The 16,061-nt window shown below is 30.8% G+C and overlaps 2 protein-coding genes across 2 annotated transcripts; one reads left to right on the top strand and one right to left on the bottom strand.

Moving 5' to 3' along the window:
• The first annotated feature begins 68 nt into the window (after window positions 1–68).
• LOC105676777 (cation-dependent mannose-6-phosphate receptor-like) lies at window positions 69–3,544 on the top strand. The gene is made up of 5 exons (XM_012374942.2): window positions 69–388; window positions 847–955; window positions 1,283–1,489; window positions 1,655–1,873; window positions 2,393–3,544. The coding sequence occupies exons 1-5, from the start codon at window positions 204–206 to the stop codon at window positions 2,447–2,449; spliced, it is 777 nt and encodes a 258-aa protein (XP_012230365.1). The 5' UTR covers window positions 69–203; the 3' UTR covers window positions 2,450–3,544.
• On the bottom strand, window positions 3,476–14,768 carry LOC105676785 (hydroxypyruvate reductase). The gene is made up of 7 exons (XM_012374955.2): window positions 14,610–14,768; window positions 12,446–12,586; window positions 8,314–8,465; window positions 7,467–7,819; window positions 6,838–7,056; window positions 6,165–6,596; window positions 3,476–5,041 (listed from the first exon to the last, which is right to left on the bottom strand). Exons 2-7 carry the CDS (start codon window positions 12,578–12,580, stop codon window positions 4,797–4,799), a joined length of 1,536 nt encoding a protein of 511 aa, XP_012230378.1. The 5' UTR covers window positions 12,581–12,586; window positions 14,610–14,768; the 3' UTR covers window positions 3,476–4,796.
• Between the last annotated feature and the right edge of the window lie 1,293 nt (window positions 14,769–16,061).

Here is a 16,061-nt window from a genome sequence, read left to right as displayed (position 1 = left end):
CACTAGTGCAACAAGCGAGCGATATGACGACGTCGCCTTCGTTGCCGGCCGAGGTGGCTTGCGCATGTGTGCGGTACCTCCTCCATTCATGCTGCTTGCGTCTTGCGTCTCTTCTTGCTCTTTTTTTTAATGCCCGAAGCTAGCCAAAGTGTAGAGATCACATGTATGTACATACATACGTGGGTTGCGATTGTGTGTAACACATGCTGACATTAAAGAAAACAAAATTGGGAAAGATGTACGAGCGTAATGTGACGTATATTACGTTCGCATTATTTCTGATTTTATTTTGTGACACTACGTCGTCGGAATGCACACAGCTCGGTCCCTGCAGCTGTTCGTTGGTAGACGGCAGTTCGTACAATTTGATCAACCTCGCAGATGAAAAGTTGGTGAATCTCATGCAATTAACCTCTATCTGTCTATTCTTTAGCTATTCTCAGACTCCGTTTTGTTTCTACGTCATAAAGATATCCTCGATATCTACTATTATTCCATACTAGAAAAACAGAAAAATAAATCAAAAATTAATTTTTTTTACGAGAAAAAAGTGCTTATAAAAGATTAATTAAATAAGTATACAGATAATTTTGAGCATTATAAATTTTGTGTTAAAGTAATGTAAATTCTTGATGTTTGTTTAAATAATTTTTTTTTAAATTTAAATTATATGGAACTATGTGTGGCAATGTGTTTGTAGACTCTTGATATAAATGCAATTATATAATATAAACATTCTAATATATTATTTTATTCTGTCTTTTAAATACAATATTGTCTTTGACTTCAATGTTGACTTGCAGAAATAGATTTAATGTTTATTAAACAATATTTTTCATATTTCAGATGGCAAACTGACAGTAAACATAATTGGACAGTATACTTTAACCCATGCAAAAATGTAAAAATAAAGATAGATGCACAAACCACTTGTAATAATGGAACTGAATCATCGGTAAGATTTAACATACTTTTGTTGAGTTTAATCTTAGGAAAAATGTTTTTTAGTTACTCATTTACAAGCATTACTTATTATATATTGTTTTTGATATAATTGTTAATAGGAATATTATCTTTTATTATTGAATATTATAACTTTAAATATATTTTGATTTCTTAATAAGATTTATAATAGTTTTAGTGTCTGTTTATATAGAATAATACATTTTTTTATAATAATGATGATTAAAATTCTACATTATTAATTTTATACAAATCTATAATATGGTTAATTAGTACGACAGAAAAGTGAGCTGGATAAGAACAATGTATTTTCTTGTAGCTATGCGTATACAATAACCAAACACATACGTCAATAAATCTTGGAACAACAAATGACACACAAATGAAATTGTCGGATGGGAATAACACATTGCCAATTTTGAAAATACATCATGATAACATTACATCAATAATATATATCATATGCTTTTCTGAAAAAACATATTTCAAGATAGTTTCTCCGATTAACGTTAACTCTACGGAATATGTGAGTATAAAAATAACAATACTGGAAGCTGCTTAACATATTAAACAACTACATCCAGTTTAACTTTTATAACGGCTGCTCACACATTGGTTATGAATGTGTTAATACGTGATACCAAGATATATAATCATTGACAGTATGAATTACCTAATAATAATTTTGCAGAATTTTATTCTGGCATCGCCGTATGCATGTAAAATACCACCACACAAAGAGTTACCTAAAGGTTTGTCCGGCGGTTCCATCTTAGTTATCTTATTTTTCACCTTCGCCGGCATATACTTTATTGGTGGTATTGTGACATTGAAGTTACTGAGAGGTGCAACAGGCTGGGAAATGCTACCGAATCATGAATTCTGGTGTGATCTTCCTGCATTAGTCAGAGTAAGCAGCATACAATATTTTTGATAAAATAGCAATCGTTATTTTGAAATAATACAAAGATATAATTTAGATATGAGGTTTTCTATTAATTTAATAATTTAAAATATTAAGGAGTTGATTAGAGTCAAAACTAGGTTATGGTGCTCAATATTACTAATTATTAACTACTGTATAGATGTTTCGGCCATCTTCAGTGTACAACGCAGACAGTTACATAAAATACATAAACGCAGTATCTATATTGTCAAACGCAACGCAAATCAAATCATTTATCATATATTTTGATTTGCGTTGCATTTAACAATATAGATACTGCGTTATAAGTTTATGTATTTTAAGTAATTGTACATTGAAAATGGCCGAAACGTCTGTATGTTAATTAATAATTAGTAATGTTTGAATAATAATTAGTAATTAATAGTTAGCACTGTAACCTAGCTTCAGCTCTAATTAGCTCCTTAATATTTTAAATTATTAAATCATTATTTCACTTAAGAAGATTATCCTTCTGTTTTTCAGGATGGCGTGGTCTTTACCTTTAATTGTTGTCGAGCAGATAGTTACGAAAGAATATAAGAGAAATATGTCTTTCTTAAATAAGTTTTGTTTAGTATTTATTAAGTGAATGACTTTGTTACAATTTATTATAAATAGCCCGTTAATAGTTTAAATATTTTTTTTCGCACATTTTTCTCCGTACTATTACGTTTTTGTATATTTATGTAGTGGCCTATAATAGTTAAAAATGTATTTCTTCGTAAGATGTACATTGATTTGAAACATCAAATCGATCTTTGTACTAATACGTTTTAATACCGATACTTTTTTTGCTCGTGTACTTGCTAGCACAATTTGAAAGCATAAAATGTATATACACTGAAAAATGTGATATTCCATCGCGCTATGTCACGTGCCAATATTATTTTTTTAAGTTCTTAGCATTATAGACATTTCAACTTAAATTCATGCAAAATCAATCTGTGAACAACTATTGTTGCTGCGTACAATGATTACAAGTTGATGTCAAGACAACAATGACACAGCAAATTCATTGATTGTTTCGAATATCGGATACGTATTCGTAAAACGTTCTTATTGACGAACGAAAATCAACGGTAAAAGCGATAATTGTAAAAATCATGTGAACGTTTCATGTTTGTAGGATTACATATTTTGACATTGGAAGGGCCTTGACGCTAGAATTGGCCAATCTCATAAATATACTATTTTTCAGAAAACTTCCTATAAATATTATATTTTTTATAAACTTTTGACCAATATTATAAATATTAAACTTTGAACCAATATTAACAAATATACGAATTATAATCAGCCCTTTCTAACTGTTGTAATTTTAACTATTATAATTTAACTATTATAATTAATAATTATTATAATAACTAATATAGCGTAATAATAATTACAAATGCTATTATACTAATACATAGCTATTATAATAATTATAATTATAATAATTAAAATACTTATATATTATAATAATTATTATTCATAATAGTTATCGTTTTTATACAAGAGACTGTTTATTTATATGCAGGCACTTAGACCCTTCTAGTGTTAAGACTACAGAAACGAAAATGGTGATTTGATATAATTGTGATGTTTTATTAATAAATCTCTAATAATACAAAAATATAAATACTTATACAAACACGTTGTGTACACTTCTTTGTTATCTTTTTATGCGCGTGTGTGTATAAAAGTACTTGATGCTTAATGCATACTAACAACAAATATAAGAAACGCAAGAATATTTTAACTTTTATTTTATATAATTTCTTTTCTAAAATAAAAATAGTGTGGTACATATTAGTTTTATTGTTAGGCTTATGCAAAAATTTCTATCGCGCATTTAGATGTTTTGGGAGCATTGCTGAAGAGAGATTCGCAATCAACTAGAGCTTGCAAAAAGAATCAATGTTAATTAGAGCACCATGTTGCGACGTCTACATGCCTTAGAAAATATTCAAAAAACAGGAAAAAGAGATCTCACATAAATTGTCCGAGCGCACTATCACGAATTTACTCAACATTCCGCTTTTGGCTTCTCGTTCGTTATCGAAAGAAAGAATTTTTTCATATCGTATTGTGATAAAAAATAGATATACTACACAATCCTAAAAATGTGTAAAACTATGTGGGTAGATTCTAGAGACCCGATGTATTTTTTTTTTTGGTAGAATAATACGAGGTGCACATTATTATGAGCTCCAATTATGATAATGTACATACGATTAATGTAAAACGCTATTGTCAGCAATTGAGACGATGACAACAGGCAGTATACGAAAAGCGGCCGTATTTCGCGAGAGAACAAAACAAGGTCAATCTGACGTGACAACGCCAGACAGCATATTGTATCTTTGACCCGGAAAACTAGTTGAATGAAGCTGTCTTGAGGGAAGTCTTGTCTTATCCGGTGTACTCTTCAGACATCGCCTCCTCGGATGATCAATTGTTCCGGTCGATGAAGCACAGCTTGTCTGGTACAGACACTATCATGATTCTGAGAAAAGTCCGAAAATGGACCTACGCTTTTATCACATCTTTTATCGCGATACCTTTTGCATGATAGATAACAGTAGAAACTCTTTCGATTAGAATATTATACTCGTATTATTTTCAAGATAGAAATAAATAAAATTGACATAAAAGCGATAAAAACTTTTGCAGTTTTTTTCGGTTTTTTTTTCTAAGCTTTAATCAGATAATAAATAATGATTTTATGCGAGTAGGAGGTTTACGTAGTCAAAAGGATGATGCTTCTAGAGCAGCGCAAAGACTCCCCGCATATTTATATCAATCTTGCAATACTGGATTCTTTGTTTGGGCTTCTTCTTTCTTTTCAAAGCTCTCTTATTATCGGTCTCTTATTATCGCTCTCTTGTTTCATAATCAGATGCGCTCAAAAGCTCTCGATCTCGTCCACTTGGATCGAAACCTCCTGACTGGTTTGAATGATTACCCAGCTGCCGTTGGCATTCAAGTTGTGGATATTGATGCCTTTTAACGAGAACACATTCACAATGCTGGCGAGATCCTGCACTCTACTCGCGCGATAAAAGCTAACATAATCCCTGAGCGAGATGCCGTTTGTGAAGATAGCATCGTCCAAAGCGAGCAACAGCAATTGATCATCGCGTACGGTTCCTGTAATATACGCAGTGACATCAGTAATGTAATATTCAGCTAAAAATGTGTACTACACTATGCATATATTTTTCCAAATTTCTATGAATTAATACTTTTTTTATTTACCATTCTTTAAAGTTAGGATAGTGCCTTAAAAGTTCGCGAAATATTATGTGTAATTCAAGTGGATTGAAATAAACAAGTTATTACAAATTTCTGGAACGAAACCGTCTTATATCTTCAGATTTCTATTTTTTTTTACATTTTAAAATTTTTATATTTGTAATGTTGTACGAAACAAAATACTTTTGGTCTTTAAATAACTGTCAAGTTATCTTAAAGTACTAACTTTTTTCTTTAAAATGAGTTATCGTTTCTGTGATTTTTCCTATGATTTTTCTAAGTTGAATTATAAATAGTTTCTGAAGACACTTCCGTCGCTTAGTTTTTTAAATTAATACAAATAAAATTTGTACTTCTACAAATAAAAAGGCATCGAATAAGTGCACTTTTATCGAAATCTGAGATCAATAAAAAACTAAAATTATTATAAAAGTAATACATAAATTTAGATATAAGTGTATTTACTCCAATCCTGTTTTTCGGCAAATGGCCTGTACAAAAGGATCTATTCACATTAAGAGCAAAAAAGCAAAATGTAATACGACAGTTTTTTTTTAACCAATCAGAATTTGTATTGGCAGCAACTGTCAATGCAAATTCCAATTTACTCAAAAAAATTCCGCCGTTCTGTATTCTGTTTTTCTGCTTCCAGTGTGAAAAGTGTACAGCCTAAAAAGGTCCAGTTTTCGTCTGTTAAAACTTGAAAATAAACGTTTTTTGGATGTCCAAACAAATATTTAACAAATAACATTGGACGTCTTTTAAACGTCCTAAAAACGTCTGAAACTATAATCGTTTAAGTACGAAACGTTCAATGCACATATTTTTAATATGTTTCTAAAACGTCGTTATGTTTTTTTAGGATTGTAGAAGCTTTTCATAAAACATGTAAAAAAATTCTAGCATTTTTTGGCGAAAGGGCAAAAATCTATCAATTATATAAAAATTCTGAAAATAAAGTGCTAATTTCATAGAAATTTAGTTTTTCTGCTAGACAGTTTCTTCTTCATGACATTACCTTTGATGATGTGCTCTCCAACTTTCACAACGACCGCTCTATTGTCATCCTCGATGTGGCTCTCCTGCAACTCCACGCCGATGTCTTGCGCCAGGATAGGCGCGTTAACGAGATTCAAACCATTTTTCGTCTGACCAGTTAATATACCAACCAATACGGCTGTGTGTATGAATTGTTTATCCCGCATGCCGTTGCCCACGGTTTGGCTGTGAATTGTCGTGTTCAACTTGCCCTTGAGGAAGCGACCGGCCAATTGACCCAATTTCTTCGACAATTCTATCCAAGGTTCATTTTCGCTTGTCATAGCGGCAGACAAAACCGGGGCGTTTACGATGCCGGTAACCGCATATTCCGTCGATTTGCCGGACAGAGCCAGGAATTGCTGAGCTATTTCCAACGCCACTCGTTGTTGGGCTTCTGCCGTGCTGGCACCTGAACGTAATCAAATCAAAATAAATATTTACTCTCACTTTCGCAGCTTCACAGATTTCAAATTGTTTTTTATAAAATTTTTGTCAAATTTCAAAACTATTTCTACTATAATAACAAATTCTTTTTATTAAAAAGTAACATCAAATTAATTTCTGAGATTGAGAGAATTCTAATTAAAAACATTGACACTTGGCCAAATGATTAATATAATTTGATATAAATGAAACGAAATATTATGTACCGAGATGCGGCGTCGGAATGACTTTCGGATGTTTAATGAGCTCTAAGGTAATCGGATTTTTCGGCGGCTCCTCCACGAAGACATCCAAAGCTGCTCCGCCGCAATGGCCGGACTTCAATGAATTCAAGAGAGCTTCCTCATCAACAATGCCACCACGTGCGACATTAACGATGTATACTCCTTTCTTGCACTTTGCCAAGGTCGTCGCATTGACCAAATCTACAAGCAACGATTATGCGCATTCTTTACAAGTATAGACAGTACTCTCATTATTTATATCCTGCCACTTCTGTTAAAATTTTTTTATATTAAAAAGTTACTAAAATTTTTGTAAGAGCTTAACAGAGATTTTATGAAACAGGCTATCGACATTATAATTTTACATAAAAAATTAAAATTTTTATGTTTGTTGTTCTTTGATAATATTCTGCTTTGAATAAAAAAATTTTAATGTTAATATCAAACTTAAATGTGAATTTTAAACAAAGTTATTGATTTGAGTGTTTGAGGACGATTGGAAAACTTTCGATAAATAGAAAAAATATATTGAAATAACTATGCAATCCTTTCGATTTTAGTCGGCAAATCATTCGTCAGATTGATGGATTTATATCAGATTCGATTCGTACTTTTGGTTTGAGGTATCAGTGGTGTGTGAACGGTGATGTAGTCGGCTACAGGCCATATCTCCTCCAGTTCAAGTTTTCTGATGCCGAGCTCAGCGGCAACCTCGGATTTCAATATCGGGTCGAACGCGACGATATTCATACCGAAGCTCTGCATCCTGTGGGCTACCTCACGGCCTATGCGGCCCATTCCGAGGACCGCGAGCGTCTTTCCGGACAGCTCGTATCCGGAATACAGTTTTCGATCCCATCGGCCTTCCTTCAACGATTGCGCGGCTTGTGCGACATTGCGCGCGAGTGCGGAGATCAGGGCGCATGTAAGCTCGCAAGCACTTATGCTATTGCCGCCCGGAGTGCTGCAAAATAAAAAAGAAGCGATACAGCCAATGCGGCGGATAGCTTTGGCTTAATTGGAACAACTATGACATTCAATTCTATTTTATTGGATTTTTAACGTTCTTTTGCCATTAATTAATATAAATTTATTTCGCTAAATGAATTTTTAATTAATAAATAAATTAATTAAAAAAGTTTAATGAAAGAGAATTTCTGTACTGTATGATAAAATTCCAATAACGTTATTATTATTACGCATATTGAATTATTTTATATTAAAAAATGAAAAAAGGGAGGTGACTTCAAACAGTTTTTTACTATATTTTAAATAAAACGTAACATTTTACATTTTACACTCAAATCATGGCATTTGTATGAAAAATCAAAGTTTCTTGCTTGAAATTGACTAAAAGAGATTTGTTATTACATCTTGTACGCAGATTTATTTTATTCATTTATATTTTCTCTGCTTGTATCGTGGAAATGCTATAGGAATTTATATACATATACGTACTTCAATACTATGGCTCCTTTACGTGTGGCAGAACGTAGCTCTATGTTGTCAACGCCAGTACCAGCTCGCCCGACCACACGAAGATTCGGACAAGCGGCGAAAACGTCTGCCGTGACTTTGGTCTCAGATCGAACGATAAGCGCATCATGATTCTGTTTGACAGAAAAAAATATATTTTTATTTAAATAAGTATAATTACATTATAATATAAATAAAAATTTCATTCTTGAATTAGTAAAATAATTTATTAGTAATTGGATTAACAGATCTGTGTTTGAAAATCAGAACAGAGCTAAGTTTAAACTAACAACTTTAATTTTAATATATGTGTACGACCGTTGAAAAAAGTATCTAAAATAAATTGTTATTACTTTGCAACAAATGGATAAAATGAAATTAAGCGTTATTTTATAAAAGAAACTCATCAAAATCTTCAGAGTTATTTCGTCAATTCAAATAGAACATGATATAGAGTCACAAAACTTCTAGGATTCCACAAATTTCATATCCAATATTTGTTCCAAATTACTTGAAGCAGTTTATCCCTTTTTTACATTTCTTCGGAGCTTTTTCACGATTCGTCGCACAATCATATCGAATTTGTTAATCTAATTATTATAAAATCACTAATCAATTATTTATATATGTTCATATATAATGCATTTTGTTTAATAAATCTTTTTGAGTGTTTACTGCAAAAATAAGTTTTGGTTAAATAAATAACCCTGAGATTTATGTCCTTCAGTTTTCCATAATTAATATAAGAAAAAGTACATATATACCTTTCCGTATAGAACAAAAAGTTTATACAATTTTATATGAACATTTTCAACGTTAAAACACGTTGTATGACTTCCATATCACGTCTAAATGTCCAGATAAAGTGCATAAGTAGCACATAAAACGTTGACTTTCTAACATTACTTTCCATGAACATTTATCTCAACGTTGCAGGAATATCAAGTTCTATACGGGTTATCTATAATTATATGATTAAGTAATAATATGATTCAGTATTGCTAGTATTTTATTCGAGTAGTGAACTTGTTCAAACTGGTTGCTGAATTTACGCAAAGTCAGGAGAAATGTCTAATCAGCTAAAGCTTCAATATAATTATTCGCAAAAAAATGAAGAGATAAGGATAACATGTGGTTGCATAGGCGTCTATCAAAGTTATTTTCTTTCGAATTGAAACAAATTTTTCAACTACACGAAAACTTTAACACATAGTGTCGAAATAATATTATATAAAATATATTTAGATAGCAGTTTATATATAAATTAATATTTGTTATATAAAATTATTTGTAAATGTATTATCAGTACTATTAATGTGCTCGCAGTCGACAGAAATATAATAATGTTTTATAATGTTCGTTTGCTTCTTAAAAAAAAAATTAGAATAAGCACGTAAAAGTAAAAAGAGACTATAAGTATTCTGAGTTGTAAATAAAATTGTATCTTCTAGAATAGAAAAATCTTCTTTTTTGTCTTTGTTTATTTTTACCGCAAATTCTATCTTTTTTTTACGTCGAAAATATTTGAAAAATGATTTGGAAATCTTCAATTTCTCCTCAAACTGTTAAAGTCATATATAGAAATTTTTAGTAATTTACTTTTCTTTTTATAATCTTAGCCGGAAATAGCGTTGCATCAGATGCACTGTGACCGCAGCTGGGACATTAGATTCGTTTTAGTCGCATCTCTTTACATTTTTCGCAGTTAAAACCAAATGAGGGAAAGAGAAGAGAATCATTCGGGCTCTCTAAGGTGGAAAAAGCGAGGAAAGTTGAGCGCGGTGAGAGCATGGTCAAAATACAAAGAGGGAAATCTATTGAGAAATGCGAGAAGGCATAAAGCAGATCTCCTTGTACGGGTGCCCATGCGTGTGCTGCGTATGCGGAGCGAACCGGTGGTACAACGACCCGTCGCAGTTAACCAGTATTCTCACCAGTCGACTCAACTGGATATAACCGGATCGTCGGGCTCGAATGCAAGCAATTAAGAAGAGAAAGAACAAACAGAGAGGGAAAGAAAACGAGAGAGAGAGAGAGGAAAAAAGAGCATGACACGTCCCACACGATGGCTCTATACATATTATATGCTCGTAACGTTACATTAGATTGAGAATATCGCCTCGCCTCGCCTCGCCTCAAGATTTATTAGGGCTTTTTTTTTAAAGTGATATCGCAACCGCGGTTTCGCAGTCCCGAGCACGCACACAAGTCGGGCACAGCAAGTGTACGATCGAGTAAATTATTAGATAATACTTTTTTTGGCTAAAAATATTATATTCATTAAAAATATTTGCGTATGTTAAACTAATAACTGTACAAGTAATATTGATTCGCTGTTGTCGATAGAAAAATAAAAAATTGTTTTATAATTTGCATTTTGCAACAAAATGCAAATTTATCACTGTCCGTATTTGTAACAACATGCGTAAAATTGCACTGCTTAAAAACAATAACATCATTTATTGGAAGATACGAAATTACTTATTACACAGCTCGATACTTGCTTACTTTCAAGATATAGAGTTTGTGATAAAATTGTTATGCTACTCGTATGTTGCTATTATTTCATGCATGTGTGTTTCGATTGAGAGAGCAAACAAACCAGTTTACGCAGCTAACGAAATATATTCGACCGCATATTTTATTTTCTTCACAATTACTTGAGAAAAAGATAACAAAATATTTTGTCAATTTTTTTTAATATTTGCATGGTACGCGATGAATTGTCAATTTGTTTAAATGAAACAGAATTCTATCTCTGTGTAGGTTTAATCGGATTATCAATATCCGAATGTAGGCTATGGAAAAAACGACAATATTTGATTGAAAGGAGAAAATCAATTTAGGTAAACAAACGCGCACGCGAGAATAGCCTGTTCACGTATGATAAAATATAATTTTGATTTGCACTGCTTTTTCATTTGTCTCCTATGAAAATACATATTTATCTATTCGCAATTAAGAAAAAAAGAAGAATTTATTTGACTTATAAATTTGCGTTTAAAAAATATTTTTATATTCATTCAGATTTCTATTTTATTTTATGTGATATGTTTGTCTTGTACGATTTGTTTCGACGGGAATTTTTTTTATATCATAATTATCATAATTGAGTTTATTTTGCACATGTAAATTCCAACGTAATTTTATTTTGTCGAAAATTGATCTCTTCTCATCTGACTGATGTATTTTTCACATGATGGGTTGTGCAGCGATAATTTGATAAATCGTAATTGTTCTTAAAATTTTCGAATAAAATACATAATAATCCTAGTGATTAAATCATCATTGTCTATAATGTGATCCCCAAATTATGATATAAATCCTTCTATGACAATGGAATATCAATCCTTGAGATTTTAATTTTTGTTGAAAAAGAATTAATTTTAAATTGATCGAAGAATCTATCATTAAAGGACATTCACAAATTTTGAAGGAGATATTCTTTATAAAAGTTGGTTAAAGCTTAATTAATATCTAAAATGAAAAATGTAATGTGAGATACGATTATATTCCATTAAATTGACGTCCGTTATTTATCGTTTTATTTTTTAGTCAATAAAAATTGAAAACCTTATACAATGCAAATATGAATCAATAATAAATGTGCAAATATATCAATAGATTTTCCCTGAATATCGATAGAATATTCTTTCAGTCCTTGCAATTTAATAATTGTTAAAGCAACGCGGAAACAATAGCTAATAAATACAAAATATAAAGAACCGATACTTTTGATTGAGAACAATTAATATTACTTTGCAATTTCTAAATTGGATTTCTAAATTCAGAAATTCAAACTTAAATTTAAAAAAGAAGACATTTTAATTGTCGTTGAATTTAGCGTCTTAGAGTTGGAAAAAGAAATAGTCAAGTTAGTTTGCATTATCTTTGCTAAATCATGTTCTTTTAATTTAAAGACTCTTCCTCTTATCATATTTGCACAGCTTTTTTTAGTTTCTTTTACTTTTTATCAAAGTGTGTACCGTTGATGATATGCCAGTAATAAATTCAGGGATAAAATATGCTTTACTATAGATTCTCTAAGGCACAGAGTGGGAGGATGAGAGTATTCCCCAATCTATGCATTCTTACGCTTATCTAATCCGCCTACCTGCAACTCTCTGATTAATTCGTCCTTAGATAGCTTGTATTTTGTGGTAACCGGAATGCCATGTTCGGTCAGTAGTGCGCTGCAAGAGTCGTCTACGGGATCGCTGATGAGGATGCTTCTGAAGTTGACCGACATGTTATCCTTGAACAAAGGAGGAAGCTCTGAACAGTGTCAACTTGGATAAAGGAGAATTATTGAATATAAGCTAGCAGCAGTACGCAACATTCAATTGGATGTACATATTTTTGAATGTATATCGAACGCTATGTTTTATGTTTTATTCTACATATACATTTAATGTAACAAATTATTGTAATTTTTATATATTTATTGTTGAGAATTTGCGCCGTGATGTCAAGCTTCTAGAAATATGAAAAAAAATTTATGTCTATGAGCAAGCTTGTTGAGCACACATTTTAAGCCGTATATACGTGTGTTGCTTTCTCATTATGGAAGAAATTTACAGTTCGATTGACCGTTCAAAACTGGAAATCTTTAATCATACAAACGTACACTTGTGTCAACTTGTGATAAGCGAATATATTCTCTTATTTATCGAGACTAGATAGACTGATGTATTATGTACATTTTTTGTATCATCAAATATACAAGTTAAGTAATATCGACAATAAGTAATAACGTTGATTATTGTTTCTTAGATCGACTATATCATTAATCTAATTTTAATTAGTTTAAAGTGCGAATTAACATTTAAATAAGTTTTCAGAAACAATTTTAATTATTTCAAGTTAAAGATATTTTTAAAATGTTGGTCGTTTCTGGTTAAGTGTTGATATTTGATTTCGATAAGCGCTGATAACTGAACATAATCATGTGAATTTTTTTCAGATGTTTTGAGTGATAATTTTTTAGATATTTTAAAGATTGATATTTCTTCTGATTTCAGAAATATTGATAAATTATTATAAAATTACTTAATCATTGCTCTTTTGAATCAAATTTATGGCTTGTATTGATAGGCGTAATTTTTATAATTAATAATGTATTTTTAGTTTTATTAATTTTTATTATAATAAAAGAGAAATTGTGTTTTTTGTCTGCTTTTTATTAAGTTTTAATGTTAGATTCTTAATAATAAATTATCAATTAGTATTCTATTAAAATTTTCTTTGATTTCTAAATTAATGAAAAGTTTGTTCTGAATAATTTATATTATAAAATCATTAAGAACTCAATATTTTTGTTAACAAAACTTCAATCTAAATTTAACGCAAGACAGCAATATATTTATTTCGCATCAATTGTATGACAATTTGTACTTTTTGCTTTGGAAACAATATTCGTTCATTGTCAAGAATACTTATATTCATTGATCTATAGTTAAATGTGGATGCAATGGCAAAGCGGTGTAATTCACGGAAATTGCAGTACAGTAGAGTATAATCAATCATTGTTAAAGTCTGGTTTTTTCGTATAATGTCAAGCTTAATGAAGCACCATTTCAAGAAATAATATGAAAAATTACTGATTACCAGATCTAATATTCACGTTTGCAATAAAAACAGGACATTAGTGAAAGTTACATAAGTGAATAAATATATCGCTAGTCTCCAAAACACAAGTGTACAGTTTCTTCTTTATGCGATATATTTATTCATGCAAATACCGATAAAGGATAAACTTAGAAATACACAATTTGAACATTTTTCTGAGTTTGATAAATTAGATGTAAACAGATTTTTCTAGATCAAGAATATATTAATCTGCTTTATGCAGTTAACATCATATATTGACACGTCCATAAATTTACTTGACAATTGCTTGTTGAAATTTGATTTCACAAATTAAATGTAATCTTGTTTCAAGTCTCTTATTAAGAACTCCAGAAGCTGGCAGGAAATCAACATATTCTTTACAAAATAAAAAAAATTTTGATCTTTGATCTTATCTTCGATCGTAATCTACGATATAGTTTTTGTGTCGAATATTACTGCAAATCACATCGCTTTAAAGTTCTTTGGAAGTGTTTTGCAATTTTTATGTAGCTTCGCGGATTTTTATTCAACGGTGATGTACTATGCATCGCGAAATGATGGAAAGTCAGCAACAAGTGTCAGATTTTGAAAGCAGTTTTCCGGAGCGCATGTGATAGAATGAGCGATAGAATGATCGACGATATTCAAATTTAAATTGCAGGACTTACTTTTCGTGCTTCTTCTTGCGTAGAAAATTCGCAACACCGTGGTGGATAGTTCTTTCTTTTACAGAAAGAGAGACAGAAAGAGACGTAAAGACACCACTCGCAAAGCTGTATCGTGTATGGTGGTAAACTGACTCGTTCTACTGTGATTTATCTTCTTATAGCGGTGTCCCCACTCTAACGAGATATAAGTGTGAGCGAGTGAATTGAGGCGATGTTATTCTCCGTCCTTCTTCCTGACTGTTCGCTGGTGATGGTGAAAACCGCTTGAGTATGTACACACTCGGTGTCACGGATGCCTTCACCTTGCCTAGATAGGCATTTTCAGAGCAAACACGTCTAAAGTGATCTTGTATCATGACTATGTACGATTTAATCTATTAACCCTGCATTTGTAGCCGCAAACTTTCCTTTACATCAATTATACATATAAGAAATATAAGAAATTTATCTTTCTATTTTTTTTACATTGAATTAATAGTCGTTTATTTTATTTTCTTAAACATACAAGATATGTTTTATAATTATACATGAAACATAGCTGTCGTTCGAATTTTATCAGATAAAATTATGTAATCGTCATATGTTATTTGTTAGATCATACGTTTAATTATAGTAAATTATTATTATTGGCATAACATTTAATTGATTATACATATATTATTTTCGATATACGTTGGAATTAGAAAGTTTTGAAATTATTTACATGTCATTGCGTTTACATGTCAACACCTCTTTTTGTTATCAAAAAATTTATCGGTCATTAATAGGACTGTAATCAAACCGGTAATACTTATATGTTGATTAAAATAACTTATCTTATAAATCAGACATGTGTGGTGAATTATTATGATATATTTAAAAGTAAAAATTAATATATTTATTTATTTAATAACTCAAAATGTTTAACGTATAAAGGTTTATACATGAAGTAAATAATGCTTTTTTTGTAAAAAAAGTGAATATAACCATCATTATAGAACGTCATTATATTGTAAAATATAATCTGTCTTTTCAACCAACTTTAAAAGTATCTATAAGTTTGTAATATTAATAATAGTTTACTTGCATCGTAATTTCTCCCCCCCCCCCTCTCTCTCAACAAAAATTCATTTTTAAATGTTAAATTATGACAAATTAAAAATTATTTCTGTTATTTGTTCCTTCAATTTTGAAGACGGAAAAATGTCGATTTTAACGATGAACGAGCGCACGACTTTGTTCACCGATATCCGATACTTTTTCCGTTTGGAAATGAATCTCGAGTTTCTGAATACAAAATATAATAAAAAGTTTTCGTACTTTTACATTCATTTACATTAAATGCCACGGACACCGACATTACTTTATTCTTTTCTCTCCATAAAATATTTTGTCTCATTAGTAACATCGAAATCGCTAACGAGAAAGATATTTTCATAATATTAAGTGAAGCGGATAATTATTAAAATATTC

The sequence above is a fragment of the Linepithema humile genome, chromosome 1 (assembly GCF_040581485.1).
Source record: "Linepithema humile isolate Giens D197 chromosome 1, Lhum_UNIL_v1.0, whole genome shotgun sequence".
In the NCBI taxonomy this organism is placed as follows: Eukaryota; Metazoa; Arthropoda; class Insecta; order Hymenoptera; family Formicidae; genus Linepithema; species Linepithema humile.
Note: the sequence above shows the minus strand (reverse complement) of the source record. Positions and strands in the feature narration are given on the sequence as shown.

Coding starts and splice junctions, on each gene's coding strand:
- LOC105676777 (XM_012374942.2), top strand. CDS start 204: ATGCTGACATTAAAGAAAACAAAATTGGGAAAGATGTACGAGCGTAAT. Junction 389..846: donor ATCAACCTCGCAGATGAAAA/GTTGGTGAATCT, acceptor TTCATATTTCAG/ATGGCAAACTGACAGTAAAC. Junction 1,874..2,392: donor ATCTTCCTGCATTAGTCAGA/GTAAGCAGCATA, acceptor TCTGTTTTTCAG/GATGGCGTGGTCTTTACCTT.
- LOC105676785 (XM_012374955.2), bottom strand. CDS start 12,580: ATGTCGGTCAACTTCAGAAGCATCCTCATCAGCGATCCCGTAGACGAC. Junction 7,057..7,466: donor ACTGATACCTCAAACCAAAA/GTACGAATCGAA, acceptor CGTTGCTTGTAG/ATTTGGTCAATGCGACGACC. Junction 5,042..6,164: donor TGGAGAGCACATCATCAAAG/GTAATGTCATGA, acceptor CGTATATTACAG/GAACCGTACGCGATGATCAA.